The sequence below is a fragment of the Panthera onca genome, chromosome B4 (genome assembly GCF_046562875.1).
Source record: "Panthera onca isolate mPanOnc1 chromosome B4, mPanOnc1 haplotype 2, whole genome shotgun sequence".
NCBI classification, from domain to species: domain Eukaryota; kingdom Metazoa; phylum Chordata; class Mammalia; order Carnivora; family Felidae; genus Panthera; species Panthera onca.
In genome coordinates, this window is record NC_138345.1 from 134,323,816 (window position 1) to 134,343,272 (window position 19,457).

At 43.5% G+C, this 19,457-nt stretch overlaps 1 protein-coding gene across 2 annotated transcripts in view; it reads left to right on the forward strand.

Moving 5' to 3' along the window:
• Positions 1–719: 719 nt before the first annotated feature.
• Positions 720–19,457, forward strand: part of MEI1 (meiotic double-stranded break formation protein 1) — a 79,023-nt gene continuing 60,285 nt past the window's right edge. For both annotated transcript variants that reach the window (XM_060656217.3, XM_060656218.3), the window contains exons 1-9: positions 720–914; positions 3,941–4,064; positions 4,821–4,871; positions 6,712–6,785; positions 8,367–8,472; positions 9,007–9,210; positions 11,323–11,453; positions 17,197–17,311; positions 18,363–18,479. In XM_060656217.3, coding sequence (XP_060512200.2) covers positions 744–914; positions 3,941–4,064; positions 4,821–4,871; positions 6,712–6,785; positions 8,367–8,472; positions 9,007–9,210; positions 11,323–11,453; positions 17,197–17,311; positions 18,363–18,479 — 1,093 coding nt within the window. In that variant the 5' untranslated portion in view covers positions 720–743. The remainder of the gene's footprint in view (positions 915–3,940; positions 4,065–4,820; positions 4,872–6,711; positions 6,786–8,366; positions 8,473–9,006; positions 9,211–11,322; positions 11,454–17,196; positions 17,312–18,362; positions 18,480–19,457) is intronic.

Genomic DNA, 19,457 nt, shown 5'->3' on the forward strand with positions numbered 1-19,457 from the left:
GGAGACACAGGATCCCAAGCAGGCTCCAGGCTCTGAGCTGTCAGCACAGAGACCGAAGCAGGGCTCGAACTCACCAGCCGCGAGATCATGACCTGAACCAAAGTCTATCATTTAACCGAATGAGCCACCCCCAGGCGTTTCCCCCTCTCTCCTATTTCATTTTTTACTAGTAGGAAGAGATGATTTCCTTTCCTTCCTCAAGGCTAATGACAGCTTCTTTATAAATGCTTTTCTTTTTTTTTTTTCAACTTTTTATTTTTTTATTTTTTTATTTTTGGGACAGAGAGAGACAGAGCATGAACGGGGGAGGGGCAGAGAGAGAGGGAGACACAGAATCGGAAACAGGCTCCAGGCTCCGAGCCATCAGCCCAGAGCCTGACGCGGGGCTCGAACTCACGGACCGCGAGATCGTGACCTGGCTGAAGTCGGACGCTTAACCGACTGCGCCACCCAGGCGCCCCTATAAATGCTTTTCAATCCACAGTGTGGTCAAGACGAATTCCTACGGGCTCAAAGAGCAAGTCGCTTTGGTCTCTGTCAGATACCGACCGTCCTCGTGTCCCCCACATGCCCTCAGCGCCCGTCCCTCGACGGAGATCGCGCCTTGGCGTCGCCCTGGGCTTGCGCAGCTGCGTTAGCCCCCACTTCGCCCTCTGGCGTCCGGGGGCGGGGTCTCTTTCAAGTGCGCTTGCGCACAAGCTGCGCGGGACCCCGTGCTGCTGCGGTGAAGTCCCAGCCGAGAGATGGCTGTGAGGGAGGCGGCGGCGGGCCCGCGGGGGCCCGGGAGGGACGAGGAGACCGCGCTGCTCTACGAGAGGGCCCATTACCGGCATGACCCGTGCTGGCTGCTGCCCGTGCCCCCGCGGCTCTGTGTGGCGTGCGTGCTGGAGCTGCTGCCGGAGCCCTGCGTATCGGTGCGAACTGGCCCCCCCCCCCCGGCATTTCCCTCACCAAGCTGGGCCGCCCCTCGCCAGGCCAACTCCCTTGAACCTGACGCACCTTCCCTGGAACTAAACCGGGCCCACCCGCTTCGTTAAACCTACCCCCTAACCAGGCCTGCGCCCTCGCCAGGCCAGAGCGGCCTTCTTTGCTAGACTACCTCAGCCTCAGTTTACCCCGCCGGCTGCCCTGCTCCGAGCGGACTGTCCCCTTTCCACACCAGCCCCTGCGCCTGGCCATGCGCCTCAGCTGGGCCTATCCCTGTCCCCACTGAGCCCCCTCCCCTCCAGGACTCGCTGGCACGCAGGCCCACCTCCCCTTCGCGTCTCAGCAGCTGCCCTGCCGCTTGTTGCCCCCGCCATTCCTCCAGGATCTTAACCTTGGCTCGACCCACGGGCCAGGTACACCCGTAGTAGGGGCCCCTCATTCCCTTCAGATTTCTTAGGGCGTCAGTGTGGAGGAGGGGGCTGCCTAGGTCTCTGTGATGGCAGTGAGACGGGAAGAAGTTACAGCCACGCGGGGTGGGGTGAAGGGGAACCTTTCTTTCTTTTTTTTTTTTTTTAATTTTTTTAAGCGTTTATTTATTTTTGAGACAGAGAGAGACAGAGCATGAACGGGGGAGGGGCAGAGAGAGAGGGAGACACAGAATCAGAAGCAGGCTCCAGGCTCTGAGCCATCAGCCCAGAGCCGGACGTGGGGCTCGAACTCACCGACCGTGAGATCGTGACCTGAGCTGAAGTCTGACGCTTAACTGACTGAGCCACCCAGGCGGAGGGGAACCTTTCTAATAGCAGAGCTGGCTGAAAAATGGGCTGCCAGTTCTCTCAATGCCTACGCAACTTTGTAGGGAGTTTTTGGTCCATGGAGCCATCCAAGAAAAGTTTGGGAGATCACTTTTATCTCACATTCATGGGAGGGGAATTCATGCCTTGGGAGGAGGGGCTGGATCAATGGTTCTCAAAATTTTAAATCTCAGAATGTCTTTAAATTTTTTTTTTTTCAACGTTTTTTATTTATTTTTGGGACAGAGAGAGACAGAGCATGAACGGGGGAGGGGCAGAGAGAGAGGGAGACACAGAATCAGAAACAGGCTCCAGGCTCCGAGCCATCAGCCCAGAGCCTGACGCGGGGCTCGAACTCACGGACCGCGAGATCGTGACCTGGCTGAAGTTGGACGCTTAACCGACTGCGCCACCCAGGCGCCCCTCAGAATGTCTTTATACTTTAAAAAAGTGTTGAGGACCCCAAAAAGCTTTTATATGGGTTATATCCACTGATATTTACTGTGTTAGAAAAAGAAACCAATTCTTAAATATTAATTAAAAAATGGTAGTAAATCATTACGTATTAGCATAATTGGTTTTATTGCTGTAAAATATACATGATATAAAGCCTACCATTTTGAGCATGCAGTTCTGTGGCATAAGTAATTTAAATAAAAATGATGATATTTTCTAAAAGAAAAAAAGATAATGAAAGGAATAGCTTTGTTTTACATTTTTATTTACATCTATTAAACAAGTCTCTTTAATGTCTAGCTTAATAGAAGTCAGCTGCATTCTCAAGTATTTTAGCATTTAATCGGTTGTATATTACCTGTCATGTAATCTTTGAAAAACTCCACTGTATACTTGTGAGAGAGTAAGAGTGAAAGAGACAAATTGCATTTTAGTATCAAAATAATTTTGATCTTTGAACCCTTTCAAAGTTTTGGGTACCCTCAGGGGTTCCCAGGCTACACTCTGAGAACCTCTGGGCTAGCTGATAACATTTGAGCTATCATTGAGGCCAGAAGTTCTGAGGCTGCCATTCTTGGACAGTGAGTCAGAGATACAGAGATAAATACGACAGTAGGGGAGAAAATGAGAATGCTAAAAACTGGGAATTTAGTAGACAGACATATTTGTGGTCAAGTGCTGTTGGGAGAGGGAGGGAAATTGGGAAAAGGTTTTGAGAAGAGGATGCATTTGAATTAGGCTTGAGAAGATGGGTGAGCTTTGGACCAGAGGAGAAGTTGGGGGGAGGGTGCTTATACCAGCAGGGCTTATCACATTAGCAAGGATGAGTTTGGGGAGGTAATCAGAGTGTTTGAAAGGAAATTGAGGGAGGTGAGATTGAAAAGCCAGGTTAAGATAAGTTCCAAGAGTTTGAATCCAGGCTGAAGAGCTTGGACTTAATCCAACAGGTGAAAGAAAGTCATTGAGATTTTTTGAGTAACTCATTTAGATTACTAGCTTAATGTATTATGTAGGAGGAATTGAGGGAAAACATGAGATTTGCAATAACAGGTTAGAGACAATAAGAGATGCAACTTCACTTTTTATTGAATGCACTTTTTTTTTAGCTTCATCTCTCATCAATTGAAAAAGTGTAATATAGTCAGTTGTACCCAAGTTCCTGCTCTATCCTCGGTGTATGCTCCCCTTTTTAACCTAACTTTTGCTACTGTCTTGAGCACTTTGCACAGCTACTACCCAGTTCCCTGTACAGGGAGATGAATTGAGTGTGAAGATTTATGTCCGAGTTGAATGGAAGGATGCATTTCTCTACCAGCCTCTTTGAGGCTCACGAAGGGTCTCCAGCATCACTCTCCTGAACTGTTAAGTAGAAAGGACGCTGACCTTAGACAAGACCTGTTTGGAGATAGATTTGAGTCCTTGGGAATGTCTTTGGGCCTCAATTTTCTCATCTGTAAAATGGTGACAATAATTTTTACTTGCTTCACTAAGTTGTTAGACAAAAGAGTGATTTGTTGTTAGACAAAAGAGCACTAAAGTGCTCTGTAAATATAGGGTAGTAGGAACCTTAGCTAATGTATAATCCTCTGTATAAACACAGATTCCTGTGTGTAAATGTTACTACTTTCAGGGATTATGACCTTACCATAGTTTAGATGAACCTTCCAGTATCATCTTGTAATTGTATTTAGAAATTATAGTTGTTTGGGTTCAGAATGGCTGAGACTTGGTTGCTATTGAATATTTTCTTCATCTGCCCCAAGTTGGTGCGCAAGAAGCATGTGCTCTCCTGTTTCCGAGATGCTCTCTTGAGACATGCCTCCTTGGTCATGCAGCTTGTGGCTCAGGATCAGAGAATCTGTACCCACTTCATAAGCATGCTTTTCGGTGAGATTAAAAGGGAAATTTGGTATGCATTTTGCATGTATAGCATGTATATTTACTTTGGGGTCTTGGAGAAATGGTCTTGGAAAGATAATTTAGACTTTTTACGATGTAACAGTGTAACTTATTAGCAAATTGTTTTGTCGTAATGATGAAGAAATGGTCCCTTTTCTAAAACACATGATGCATCGTATGGTAACTAGCTTTACTACAGCCAAAAGTTTAGTAAAAGTGTGAATATGAATATGGGAAACATGTGATCTTTCAGAGTCCACTCTGGTCTTTGAAGAGGATCAGAACCAGACTAGAGTCTGTTGACCTGGGTGTGACCCTGATTGAAATACTTTCCCTCTCCTGTGCTTGAGATGAATTAAAAGGTCCCTTCTTTTAATATAGTTATGATGTCCTATGGAAAGAGCCCTTTTCAGGGAGGAGGGGAGCTAACTCATATTGGATATTTTTTCTCTGCTAGTGGCTTTTCAGGCTTTTACCTGCCAAGTCAGTCCTTTAAGGGAGAAAGGATGATCCCCAAGGCTAAGGGAAGTCCTAGCAAAACAACTGGCAGGACAGGAATTTTACCCGAGGTCCGTTACAGATTCCAAAGCACTCAGTTTTTATGCTGGGCCACACTTGGTGTGGAGGATAGCATTTATCTGGGACATTGCTTAAAGCTACTTTTAGTCTAGAATTTACAATGTGCCTTTGTGAGTTTCTCTTTTAACTACTAACCATTCCCTTCTCTCCTCCCTCTACTCCAAGGGCTGTTATGTAATGTGGAAGATGGAAGTGTAATAGACCTCTGTATTGAAGGTAAGGTGAAACTATGTGTACCTGGCATTTGAAGCTGGGTATATTAGCTGGGTATATTGCAACTCTGGTTATTTGAGACCTTGATGAAATAAATGTTTCATTTTAGAGACAGATCAAGAAAACTCAATTAGTTGTCAATCATTGATTCTGCATTTTTTTCTCAGGCACCTCGTCTGTGCCAAGTACTGTATCAGACATTGGGGATACGTAGATGGATAAGACATGGTTCCTGCCCTTTAAGAGTTTACAATCTGGAGGAGGGATTGGATAGTAAATAATGAGAGCTGATAAGTACTGTTACAAAGGCAGCACAAACTGTTTTCATTACTTTCACATTGGTTAGTTGGAAGTTGTCTGCACACAGGTGATTGTTAAGGCTGCGGAAGTGTGTCTGTTTACCTATAAAGCACTGAAGGAGTGGGGCACCTGGCTGGCCCAGAAGGGCATGTGACTCTTGATCTTGGGGTGGTGAGTTTGAGCCCTGTGTTGGGTGTAGAGATTACTAAAATAAATAAACTTTAAAAGGCTCAAGGAGAAAGAACACAAGAGCACTGGGATAGGAGGACTCTTGCAGAAAGAGTAAGAATTGTATCAGTGAGGGTGTAGTCAGGCAACAGAAACCACATAAGTTATTTGAACAGGAAAAAACTTTAATATGAAGAATTATTGACTATTTAACTGAAGGCAAAAGAAAACACCGGGTTTTCACAGACGTAGGAATTTCAGAAAGCAGCTTCCACCCTCAGGGCTGAGGAAACAAAATGAGGTTGGAATTATTAAAACATAAGTTTTCTCTGAGGAGAGGATGCTGCTTGGCTGCTGCTGGGTCCATGACCATCCAACCACACGCTTAGCAGCTGTGACAGATCATAAGTAAGCATGATTTGTGTATACCTCTGACCATCTATCGGTCTAGAATGTGGAAAAACAAATGTACCACTTGAAGTTCTGACCACTGGCAGGAATGGGGAGATTTCCCGTCACCATTATGCCACTCTTGAGTGGGGCTATAATCCTAAGGCTGTCCATTGCTGGTTGGTGCCAGCATAACTTGTAAACCTTCGTCAGACCCCAAGAACTTAACTGAGGTGGTAGGCACTAGATAGAGACTGCAGAGCCAGAGAGGGAAGAAGGACTTGCTCCTTCCTCGCTGTTTCCTCTTTGTTGCCTGCCTTCTTCCTGTTTCTGTGACTGTTATCCCAGAATGCTTCTTTACCTTGGAAGTGCCAGAGTCTTCCTGCAGCAGCAGCTGAGTATAGTTTTGTAGCTTTTCCCAGACGTGCAGAGCCAGTCTCTTTTTCACTGCTCCTCAAACATACCAGCAGAAGCATCACAAACGATTGTATACAAGGATGAGTTTGGGGTTGAGAGGTAATAGAGGCAATTAAGGCAATTATTGGCACAGGAACTCACCCATAATTCTATTTTCTAGTATATGAAGGAGCAATGGTGAGGCAGGAATAGAGATAATATAAAATAATAGTTTTCAACCTTAGCTTCACAATAGACTTACATGGGTAACTTAAAAAACATCCAGATGCTTAGGCTCTTTCTTTAGAGATTATGATTTAATTGATCTAGAGTGGGAGTTGGGCATTAGTATTTTTTTTTTTTAACTTCCTGGGTGATTCTGATGTGCAGCCAGATTGTGAACTACTGATATAAAACAACGAAGAAGCCAGAAATCCTTTGATTTGGATATGTACACTTAGTTTAATTGGGGAGATAGAAAAGACTATACTGGTAACGCAAGCAAATGACTTTGAGTAGAAGGGCTATGAAAGGTGAGGTGTGGGCCAGAGGTTGTCTTGTGGTTAGTAACACTACTGTGTCTGCTCAGTCCTTATCCAGCTTACAACTCAGCTGAAGTTAGAGCAGACCGTTCATTGCCTGCTGGATGAGTGCCACAAAGAGGTCAGTAAATAGCGGTGGGTTCTTGAGTACCCCTCAGAATCCTCAGATATCAGAGCTGGGCCCACGCCTTTCTGGATCGGTGGGGAGATTGAAATATAGAGAGGGACAGGGACCTGTCTGAGGTCACTGAGTCAGTGGCAGAGCCAGAGCTAGGGCCTGCCTGGGTCTTCTGATCCTGCCCCAATACTGTTTGTATCTTCCCTCCTTCCCCTTTCCTCTCCCTCTGTGTGGTGAAGTCTCATCTTTCTGACATAATCATCCCATGGCTATTCTCTATATCCCCCTAAGTACAATACAGATTTCTTTGACCAACTTAGCAAGGAAATATATTTACTATGTCTTGGCTTAGTGTTTTTCTTTGGTTTGAATTGTATACAATATTTAATACTGAAGTCATTTGTTTTTGTCAGCATCTAAGGCAAGCACTGAGTGGATATATTTAACCTGCCTTCTTCACAGATAGTCACAGATACCATTCAATAAGGAGCTTTTGCATTGTGTTTAAGACTTAGGAATAATATCAGAATCACTTTTTATTTTATTTTTTTGCAAAAGGAAGACAAATGGGGGCACCTGGGTGACTCAGTCAGTTAATCAAGTTACTTGATTAACTTGATTCAGTTAATCAAGAGAATCTTGATTTCAGCTCAGGTCATGATCTCAGGTTGAGCCCCCCATCAGGCTCTGTGCTGACAGCGTGGAGCCTGCTTGGGAATCTGTCTCCCTCTCTCTCTGCCCCTTTCCTACTAGTGCTCTCTGTCTCTGTCTGTCTCTCTCTCTCTCTAAATAAATGAATAAATAAACATTAAAAAAAAAGGAAGACAAATGTTCATCTTAACACCAAGAACATTTAATTATGGATTATACTAAACTGTCATACATTATAATTACTCTGCATATGATTAATATATCAGATTGAATTTATCATCATATATGTCAATACTTATTAAGATGATTCCACTTAACCCTTTTGAGCACTTTCTATATGCTGGGCACTGTGTTAGGTGGTTTATGTGCAGTATCTCATTAAGTCCTCCTAACAACCCTATGAAATTGATACTATTATTATTTCCTACCAGAGGAGTTAAGAGTCTTACTTAAAGTGCTATAGCTGGTCAGTAGAAATGGTGAAATATATACTGTTGACTCTACTTGTAAGCCATCAAGCATAGGGTCTGATGAATAGAAGGCTCAGTAATGGCCATGGTAATGATAATAATAGTAATACTTTTTTTTTTTTTTTTTTTGCACTAAGCCAGAATTCTGTCTTTATGATGTTCCCAACTTTCACTCTCCCAGTTTCTGGCTCTATAGAAGACAAAATATGCTAATGTTAATCCAGTTTAACAGTCATGTACTGAGCTAGGTACTGAGTACTCTGAGAGGAATCTGACTCAGTCCCTTTCCTCAAGGTCTTCCCAGTCCAATAGGGGAGATAGATACTTAGTTAAAGAAGCTGATTACTGGTTGTGGTGAGAGACACATACAATACAGGCTTTGTGTAAATAGGGCAAGATAAATTTTGTTGGGAGATCTGTCCTGATCCTAATTCATACAGCGGAGCGTGTTCATTTTCTATAGCTGTGTAACACGCCCTCCATGCGAGACAGCCTGGCTACCCTGACCCTTCTCGGCAAGTTGGTGGATGCTATCCCTCCCCTGGCAGACAAGCTTGTAATGGAGCACAGTGAGTAACCTCTGGGGAAGAGATGCTACTACCCTTTTACCAGCTTTGATCACACTTTATATCACCATCTGGGTGGTCCACTCACTATACACACCTGGGAAATTGTTACTTTCCTATTCTAGGCTTTCAGTTTCCCATCTGCAAAATGTACTCTATGTTGGCCAAGTTGAAAAAATTCTTGACCCTGGTCTTGAGTTATTTCACAAATTAAGTATCTACTTAATTATGTTAACACAAATTAAGTATCTACTTATGGACCTTCCTTTAGATGGAAGGAGGAATTAATTCTGGAATACAGAGTGCTTTTTTCTATCAATAAAATGCAAATAAATATCTCATAGAGGATTTACTCCAGGGTTAATCACTTCTTTAAACCTTGGTTTTCTCTTTTGATTAAGGGTCCAGAAGTTGTTTGTTATGGGAGATTATAAAGGATTACCACTATTACTACCCTATGGGGCACAATAGTTTGGAGTTTCATATAGCAGCTGACATTGTGAGGTTTCCCTGGCCCCTTGGTTGTTTTCTGGACAGGTAATCTGATGGAACATCTGTTGAGGGGTTTAGTATACCCCAATGAGGGGGTGCGAGCTTCTGTCTGTTACCTCTATGGGAAGCTGTACTCTTCACCAGTGGCTGCTGAGATGCTTTCAGGCCATTTCCGGGAGAAGCTGTGTCCTCTCTTCCTTTCCATCCTGGATGGCGCCCAGACAAAGGAGCTACAGATCAACTGTTTGGGTAAGATATAGGACTGGAGAGAAAAGTGAGAATGCTTTTGATGTTTTGCTTGAGGACCTGAGATATTGGCTCTCTAGTGGTAGGGAAGTTTGCCTCTTTGAAAAGGGTAGAAGCCATGGGTTTAGGACAGAAGACGGACAGGCTGGGGGTGCCTGGGTGACTCAGTCGGTTGAGGGCCCAGCTCTTGATTTTGGCTCAGGTCATAATCTCAGGGTCTCAGTGGGATTGAGCCCTGTATTGGGCTCTGTGCTGAGTATGGAGACTGCTCAAGATTTTCTCTCTCTCTCCTTCTGTCCCTTTACCCCTCACTCGTGTGCACGCACGCATTTTCTCTCTCTCTCTCTCTCAAAAAAAATCTTGAAAAAGAAAAGATGCACAGACTATGATAGATGCCTATCTAAGACCCTTGCCTTTGGGGGCACCTGGGTGACTCAGGATGTTAAGCATTCGACTCTTGATTTCAGCTAAGGTCATGATCTCATGGTTCATGGGTACGAGTGCTGAGTCTTCAGTGACTCTTCACTGACAACATGGAGCCTGCTTGGGATTCTCTGTCTCCATTTCTCTCTGCCCCTCCCCCAACTTGTGCGTACTCTCTCTTCTAAAAAATTAAAAATAAAAAAAGAACCTTGCTTTTGCAAGGAGAAGAAGAAAGTGGGACAACAATTTTTCTGCCTCTGGTTTTTACTGCCTGCTCTGGTGTATCCTGTTTTTGCTGCCAAGTTAATCTTCACACTGCATAGCTTGCGTTTCCTGTTTCCTATTTGAAAAATCATCTATGGCTCCCTCTGGCCTCCAGGTGATGTGCAGGTTTCCTACTTGTTATTTGAGGCTCCTTAGGAGCCCCCGTGTACCCTTTCAGCCTCTTCTGCTGTTTCCTTATGTAGGTACACAAGACCCTTGAAATGCTTCCGACTAAAGAGATTTAACATTTTTGAAAAAATTTATTTCATTTATTTTGAGAGAGAGAGAGACTGAGAGAACAGTCAGGGCAGGGGCAGAGAGAGAGAGGGAGAGAGAGAATACCAAATAGGCTCTGCGCTGTCAGCACAGAGCCCAATGTGGGGCTCGAACCTATACACTGTGAAATTATGACCTGAGCTGAAATCAAGATTCAGATGCTTAACCAACCGAGCCACCTAGGTGCCCCTCACATTTTTTTAAAGTAAGCTCCACACCCAGCATGGAGCCCAACATGGGGCTTAAACTCACGACCTGAGATCAAGACCTGAGCTGAGATCAAGAGTTAGATGCCTAACTGACTGAGCCACCCAGGTGCCCCAGGAGCTTTCACATTTTGAACAGAGGTACTATGATTGGTAACTGGGTGAGGGCCTATTCCAAAGCAGGAGCTACAGGGAAAAGCATTGTCTATGGGTGACAACAGTTTCTTTTCACAGTTTGGGCCAAGAGCTCTGTTATAAACAGTCTGGCCATACATAGTGAGTGTTCATTTTGGGCCAGGCCCTGTGTCAGGCTCTGGGGTCATAAAGGTGATCAAACCCAAGCTCTATTCTGAGGGAGCTCATAGTCTAGTGTGGAAGAAGGATGTGGACAATTAAAGATTAGTGTGATAAGTGTTGTCCCAGAGGTTGCATACAAGAGCATGGGATTCTATTTAATATAATGTTAGAGGTCCTTGCCATAACAATGAGGCAAGAAAAAGAAATAAAAGACATTAAAATTAGGAAGGAAGAAGTAAAATGGTCTCTGCAAATGCTATCATCTTATATATAGAAAACCCTAAAAACTTCACCAAAAAACTGTTAAACCTAACAAATGAATTTAGTAAAGTTGCAGGATATAAAATCAGTTGTTTTTCTATATACTAACAGTGAATTATCTGAAAAATAAATTAAAACAATCCCATTTATAATAGCATTAAAAATAACAAAATACTTATTGAGGAGGGCACCTTTTGGGATGAGCACTGGGTGTTGTATGGAAACCAATTTGACAATAAATTTCATATATTAAAAAAAAATAACAAAATACTTAGGAATGTCTGTGGTGACATGATGAAATTTCTAGAGGATGTCTGAGGGGCTACCTTAGGCATACTCTGGTGCCTATACTTCTCTCGCCTCACCTCCCAACCCTTTTGTTTTCTAGGTTGGCTGAGGCAGCTGCTGAAGTACGATCTCTTTGTGTCTGTAATCATGAATGAATCTTCACTGGCAGAAAGTACGGAGGGTGTTGAGGGGCCACCAGGAAAGACCTCACTGCCTTTGGTGCTCAAAAAGGTGCTTGTCTTGTGATTTCTGGTCTCTAGGTTCAATAACAAGGGAACTGGTATGGCTCCTGGGCCTTGTATCACTCCTATCTAAGATTTCTAAGGTGTTTTCTTACTGGCTCAAACAATATGCTGTTAGAGTACTCAAAGTACAGTTGACCCTTGAACAACATGGGGGCTAGGGGCCCTGATTTCCCCTGCAGTTGAAAATTCACATAGAACTTTTGACTCCCCCCCAAATTTAACTATTAATAGTCTGTTGACCAGAACCCTTACCAATAACATAACCAGTCGATTAACACATATTCTGTATGTTATATGTATTATATTCTGTATTCTTAAAATAAAATAAGCTAGAGAAAGGAAAATGTTATTAAGAAATTCATAAGGAGGTGGCAGACAGCCTCTCCTTTGCTCTCCCTTGTGGTATATTTAATAAACTTCTATCTCCTTTGGAAAAAAAATTCCTAAGGAGGAGAAAATATTTGGAGTACTGTACTGTATTTATCGAAAAAAATCTGCATGTAAGTGGACCCGTGCAGTTCAAACCCACGTTGTTCAAGGTTCAACTGTAGGTTTTCAGTTGTGAATATTTATATACACACCTCCCCCTTAACATCTCGGCTGGCTGATAATGGAGAATATATGCAGCAACAGAAAGTAAGCTATCTCAGGTGTTTTAGTGATAAAACTCAAGCTTCTTAGCTTGGTACCTAGAGTCCTCTTTCTCTGGATCCTCCTTATCCCTTTAGCCTTATTAACCTATCTCTTCCACCCCACAATCCAGTGCTCCAGCCATATGTAATTTCTCCCTGGCCCTGCATATGCTAGGACATTCTGTCTTTGTGCCTGTGCATCTGCACTTCTCCTTTGCCTTTAAAGCCTTTCCCCTCTCCTTTGTCTGTTGATCCTTCAAAGCCTATAGGGTTCCTTTGTCTTCTTGGCTCCTTTAGGCAGAATGTGCCCTGTGTCATGGCTTCACTATATTGTGGTTGATCTACTGGGAGCTTCTTTAGGGCAGGACCTGAGTCTGGCTGTATCTCTGTAGTGCTCAGCACAGTGCTTGGCAGAGCTACTTGCCCTCATCTGATAGTGGGGATATCATCGATTGACTAGACTGTAGGACTCCTTCTGCAGGAAAGAGGAGGGGCCCTGGTCAGAAGTGGAAAATGGACAGTTGGGGATAGAAAAGGCGGGTATTAAAAAGCCAGGGTAAACTGCTCCTCCTTATTTCCCTGGGATGCCTCTAGAAAGGTCCATGCAAGGCCCGTGAACTCTGAAGAGCAAGTTCTGTGTCTCTGAATCAGAAAATCTCAGATTGGGTTCTTTTCTGTGTTCATTTTTTTGCTGCCATCCTGAAGTCCATGGTAACATCTGGTTAGAACATTTGATCCCAGGCTCAGCAGGACACAAGGTCTGTGTCCTCACAGTGCACCAAGGCAGCATAATGGTGGCAGGGACAGAGATTAGACAACACTTCCCTAGGGAGAGAGATAGGAATCTTGACTTAGGGGCCCTGGCCTCCACTCGTATGTGGAGACTGTTCTTCTCTTGGCAACTTTGAATTATCAGTGTGTTATTTTACTACAGCAGCCAGCAAGGTTGGAACTAGGGTGAGATGAGTGAGATATTTGCCTTAGATGTAAAATAAGGGGGTGCTAAAAACCTCAGCAATCAGGATAGTGTTTTAATGCAATGTGTGTGTGTGTGTGTGTATTTTATTTTTTTAATTCTTTTTTATTCTTTTTTATTTTTTTAATTAATTAATTATTTATTTATTTTATTTTTTTATTTTTGTGTGTGTGTATATTTTAAATCTGAGAGAGTGTGAGCCCATGAGCAGGGGAGAGGGGCAGAAAAAGAGAAAATCTTAAGCAGGCTCTGTGCTCAGTGCAGAGCCCAATGTGTGGCTTAATCCCATGACCCTGGGATCATGACCTGAGCTGAAATCAGGAGTTGGATGCTCAACCGACTGAGCCACCCAGGCTCAATTTTGTATATATTTATATATTAAAAAAAAAAAAATATATATATATATATATATATAGGGTTGCCTGGGTGGCTCAGTCGGTTGAGTGTCCGACTTTGGCTCAGGTCATGATCTCTCGGTTTGTGAGTTTGAGCCCCGCATCAGGCTCTGTGCTGACAGCTTGGAGCCTGGAGCCTGCTTCGGATTCTGTGTCTTGTTCTTTCTCTGCCCCTCCTCTGCTCATGCTCTGTCTCTCTCTGTGTCTCAATAATAAATAAACATTAAAAAAAATTTTTTTAAATATATATAATTAAAATTTTTTTAATGTTTATTCATTAGAGACAGAGAGCATTGAGTGGGAGAGAGGCAGACACAGAGAGAGACACAGAACTCAATGCAGGCTCCAGGCTCCTCGCTGTCAGCACAGAGTCCAAAGTGGGGCTAGAACTCACGAATTGTGAGATCATGACCTGAGCCGAAGTTGGATGTTTAACCTTGACTGAGCCACCCAGGTGCCCTGTATGTATGTGTATATATATGTATATATATATATATATTTTTTTAATGTATATTTATTTATTTTTTTGAGAGAGAGAGCATGAGCAGAGGAGGGGCAGAGAGAGAGGGAGAGAGAGGATCCAAAGTGGGCTCTGCACTGAGAGCAACAAGCCTGATATGGGGCTCAAACTCACAAACCATGAGATCATGATCTGAGCTGAAGTCGGATACTCAACTGACTGAGCCACCCAGGTGCCCCTGCAATATTTTTTTAAAAATCAAAGTTAATGCAAAAAAAAAAAAAAGTTAATTCATAGTGAACAAAATACCAAAATTTTAAATAAAGATAAGATCAACATATATCCTTTTATCTCTGTTCTGGCATATTTGTCAGAGTCTAATGCTATTCCTTCCTGATTTTGGCTGGTAATCAACTTATTCCCCCTTAATTCAGATCCCTAGGAATATATTGTCAATGTTTGTGTCTCTTCTGTTGCAATGTTGATCCATTCATTTAGTCAAATATATACTGAGCACTAATATGAGGTGTTAGTTACTGTGTTAGGCACTGGGAATATCATGGTATGTAAACAGACAAGTTCCTTGCCTTTACATGGTCTCCTGGGGAAGGCAGATAATAAACAAGCAAATGAACAAGCAAAGTATTCTAGTTTTGCTATAAAGGAAACAAAGAGGAGATGAGATAGTAGTGAGGAAGGCCAGCTACAGGTTGAGTGGTAGGCAGGGCCTCTCTGAAGGGTTGACACTTGAGCTGATGCTTGAAGATTTAAAGTCAGCCAGTGATCAATTATACCTCAATGAGGCTGAAAATAAGTAAATTAAGTAAGTAAGTAAGCTAGTGATATGAAGAGTGGGCAGAAAAGTATGTCAGGCAGAGGGAACAGCAAATAAAGGCTAGAGGAAGAGAGATGCCCGATGTGTTCTAGGAGCAGATGGAGGCCAATGGGATGGATGGTGGGTGGAATGTGATGTGGCCCAAGATGAATTTACACTTGATCTTAGCCAAAAGGCCAAGAAGTGATAGCCTAAGATGAGTCTAGAGATTAAACAGGAAAAATCATGCTAGTCCTGATGGGTCACGGTAAATAATTAGGATCTTTTTAAAGACAGATGTTCATAATTAATTTTGTTTATGATGAAAAATAGGTTTGGAGTGTTTTCTTTCTCAACACAATAAGGAACATGCACTTTAAGCCAAGAATTGTTGTTTTTGCTTAGCAGTTAAATACCATTTTTCTTTTTTTTTTTTTAATTATTTATTTTTTAATGTTTTTTACCTTTGAGAGAGAGAGCGAGCGAGCGAGAGAGAGAGCATGAATGGGGAAGGGGCAGAGAGAGACACACACACACACACATAGAATCTGAAGCAGGCTCCAGGCTCTGAGCTGTCAGCTTTGAGATCATGACCTGAGCCGAAGTTGGACGCCTAACTGACTGAACTCCTAATATCATTAGGAACTCCCAGGTGCTCCTGAATATCATTTTTTTTAAGATAAGTTTTTTGTTTTGTTTGTTTTTTTTTTTTTTTTTTTTACATTTTAACAGCTCTGAAATTGGGAGACATTTTACCATCAGTGCTGTGTTATAGCTTAATAATAGCTCTTTTACTCTCAGTGGTATATAAAATAATGGTTTACCTTACATCAGTAGCATTTTAAGATACATGTCATTTCCTATATAAAATAGAAGATAAAGATTAATGCTGTATAGAAACCCCTTTGCATACTAATAGAAAGGCTGATCATGTGTCCATATTCAAGCCTGACATAACTGAGATGGGTTTAAGCTTGCAGTCCTCAGATGCCTCTCTACCAGATATGAATGTGACTTGGTCGTTTTCCTTTGCAACTCTAAAACCAGGCACACCCTCCTTTGTGGCTCATGATATATGTTCTACTCATCATTTTCCCCTAGAATTCCAGTTTCTCCTACACTTAAAATCTGGGAGCACCTGGCTGGCTTAGTCAGAGGAGCATGTGATCTTGATCTCGGGGTCTTGAGTTTGAGCCCCAGGTGGCGTATAGAGACTACTTAATAAATAAAACTTAAAAGAAATATGTAGTTGCAATTAACCCTTTCCTTGATTTCTGAAAGTGCTATAGGACTTCTGATAGCTATGGTGTCCAGTAGGAGTTTGGAAATTCATTGAAATGTTTTGAGTAGTGGAATAATCTGATCTAAAATTTGATGGAGGAGGCATCTCTGTTGTAGGAGGATGCCTAAATTTGGATGTGGCTGACATAAGTTTCTGCCTTACCTTTTCCACTTACTAGCTATGTGGCCTGGAATAAGTGACTTAACCTCCATGAGCTTTAATTCCTTCCTCTGTGTGTTGAGAGTCTCCAAGACCACCCCCAGGTTCAATGATTCACTAGGAGGGCTCACAGGATTCAGTAAATAGTCATACTCATGCCTCTTATTTATTACAGTGAAAGAATACAAAGCAAAATTGGCAAAGAGAAAAGCTGTGTGGGGTGAAATCTGGGGGACAACCAGGCACAAGCTTTTAAGAGTCCTCTCTCAGTGGAGTCAGACAAAGATGCACTTTATTCCTTCAGCAATCAACTGTGGCAACACATGTGATTTGTTGCCTGGCAGAGAAGCTTATTAGAGTCTCAATGCCCAAGATTTTTATTGTGGGCAGACTGATCATGTAGGCATCCTCTGCCTAGTACAACCAAAGTTGTACAGACTCCCAGGAGGAAAAGCAGGTATTCAGCATAAACTACATTGTTTGTACAAATAGTTTAGTCACAGAGAGTCAATATTAACAGTTCAGGGAGTGGTAGGAGCCCTCCTAAAATCCAACTTCCCAAACCCAGTCAGTGTTCAACCTTATAGACAGGCCTTTCTAAGGATAACAGTCTCAGGCCTGCTATGTTGGTTCCTTTCAGCACACCCTGTAGAGTGAGGCTCATAGTAGAACTTTCCCCTGGTATGTTTCAGGCTTGTTGCAAGCATCAAAACCAGATGAGGGCTGTGAAAGTACTTCTGTTAATGAAGGCCCAAACCCTTCCTGGTGACAGTTTTAGTGTTCTTTGAGTGCCATTGTGTTCTTTTGTTCTGTTTCTCACCTACTGTTGTTCAGGCAGACTCCTTTCCATAATCTAGAATTGCTCTCCCTGAGTACCATCCTTGTGCCTGATGCCATCTAGTGCAGGAGGGATTCAGAGAGGAATTGGGCTCTTGCCCTGTGGCACTCAGGCTGCTACCCTCTACCTGTCAGTGGTGTGACTGCAGCACTTTTTGCTGCCTGTTTCTCCAGCTTCTCCTCTCTAGAGATGAGACTCTGCAGGTGGCCAGTGCCCACTGTATAACTGCGGTGCTGGTCCACTCTCCAGCGAAGCATGCCCCAGCCTTCATCCATGCCGACATCCCAGGTAGGGAGCTCCATCTAATCTCCTCTGAGGGCCCTGGGGCATGAGCTTTAATTCCTTCCTCTGTGTGTTGACTGACTGGAGACCCTTGAGTCACACAGCGGTAACTGTGCTATTGGGGTTCTTTGATAATACATTCTGGAGGGATGGGCTGGTGGCAGGCTCAGTTGTACAGGACAGACTCTAGGAAGTAGGCCTCATAAAGTGAATCCTCTTGCTACGGACCTCTTAGATGACCTTGAGCAATTTGTTACTGATCTTTGTCATTTATTTGACCATCTAGGAAAAAGCACCTAGTGTGAGGTGGTGGAAAGACCTGTGGACAGGAAGGCAAAGGGAACTAATGTTTCTTGAGGGCTTGTCATGACCAGGAAATATGCCCTGAGGTGCACTGTAAGTGCTGCCACATTCAGGTTCTCATCTTTGCTGTTTTATGGATAAGGAAATTGAGGATCAGAGAAGGGAAATGACTGGTGTAAATTTATAAGGCTAGTCACTGACAGAGAAGGGATATGAAATCAAGCCTCTCTGGCTTTAAAAACTTTTCTCTGGGGCGCCTGGGTGGCGCAGTCGGTTAAGCGTCCGACTTCAGCCAGGTCACGATCTCGCGGTCCGTGAGTTCGAGCCCCGCGTCAGGCTCTGGGCTGATGGCTCGGAGCCTGGAGCCTGTTTCCGATTCTGTGTCTCCCTCTCTCTCTGCCCCTCCCCCGTTCATGCTCTGTCTCTCTCTGTCCCAAAAATAAAAATAAAAAAAAAACAACTTTTCTCTGCATCCTGCTATTACCCATCCTGAATTCCAGTCCCACCTCTACCACTAACAGTACCTCTCTCTGGGTCTCAGTTACCTCATCTTTTAAATAGATGAGGTTAGATCCTAACCCTGAGGTTATTTTCCAGGGTTATCTGTGAATTCATGATCATGTCTCATGGAGAGGGTGTGTAAAGAGATGAAGTAATAGGTGTGAGATGCTGAACGAATCCATAGCCCTAGCTTTAGTTAATGGATCGTGATCACGCAACGGTCATCCATTGTTTTCTCCCCTCTTCCGGCCAGAGTTCCTCTTTGAGCACCTTTCCTCTTCCAGCGAAGTGCTCGTCTGGTTCAGCTATAACTGCTTGATACTTCTGGCAGAAGAGCCCCTCTTCTTTTCCAAGTGCCACACGGTGTATGGTGAGTGATGGGAGTCCTCCACGAGCTCTGGGTAGGGTGGTCAGCACTTTGAAGTTGGGTAGTAGTGAAAATGATGGGGGGCTAGCCTATACCTTGGAGGGATGGCTGGGTCTGGTCATCTCTATTAGCCCAAACTCATTACCAGATTCCATACGGAAGCAATGATATCCAGACAGTTCCCCTCACGGATTGACAGAAGTATCTATGTTTGGCGAGAAAAAGGCACTCCTATTAGCTGCTGAATGAATTCCAATTGTACCTTAAGAACAACTTTACTCAGCCTTGGATTCAGTCCTTTTCTGTCCATCTAGTTATTAATCCCTAAGTTTTGCTGATTCAGCCTTTCAAGTTTTCTTGAAACTGTCCCTTCCTTTTCCTTCTTGGTGATACCTTCTTTGTCAGGGACTTTTTTTTTTTTTTTAATGTGTATTTATTTTTGAGAGACAGAGAGACAGAGAACAAGTTGGGGAGGGGCAGAGAGAGAGGGAGATACAGAATCCGAAGCAGGCTCCAGGCTCTGAGCTGTCAGCACAGAGCCCGACCTGGGACTCGAACCTGTGAAATGTGAAATTATGACCTGAGCGGAAGTTAGACACTTAACCAACTGAGCCACCCAGGCGCCCCTTGTCTGGGACTTTTTATATCCTGTCTGGATTTTTAGGCAGGGCACATTCAGTCATTCATTTTATATTCTGTGTTCCTGTTCTTTTCCAGGCACCAGGCTAGGACCTAGAGATTTAGGGATACATATAATGTGGTCCCTGTCCTCTGGAAGGGGAAAGAGATATAAACAAGCTGATTAGGGCTCTGCTAGAGGAAAATACAGGGGATATGGGAGCTCAGTGGAGGCCCACAGCTCTGCCTGAGGCCCACAGCTCTGACTTGACTTTTGAGAAAGAATAGGAGTGTGTCTAGTAGAAAAGGCACAACTTGGTCAGTAGACGTTCACTGAATACCTCGAGTACCAGGGCCTGTGCT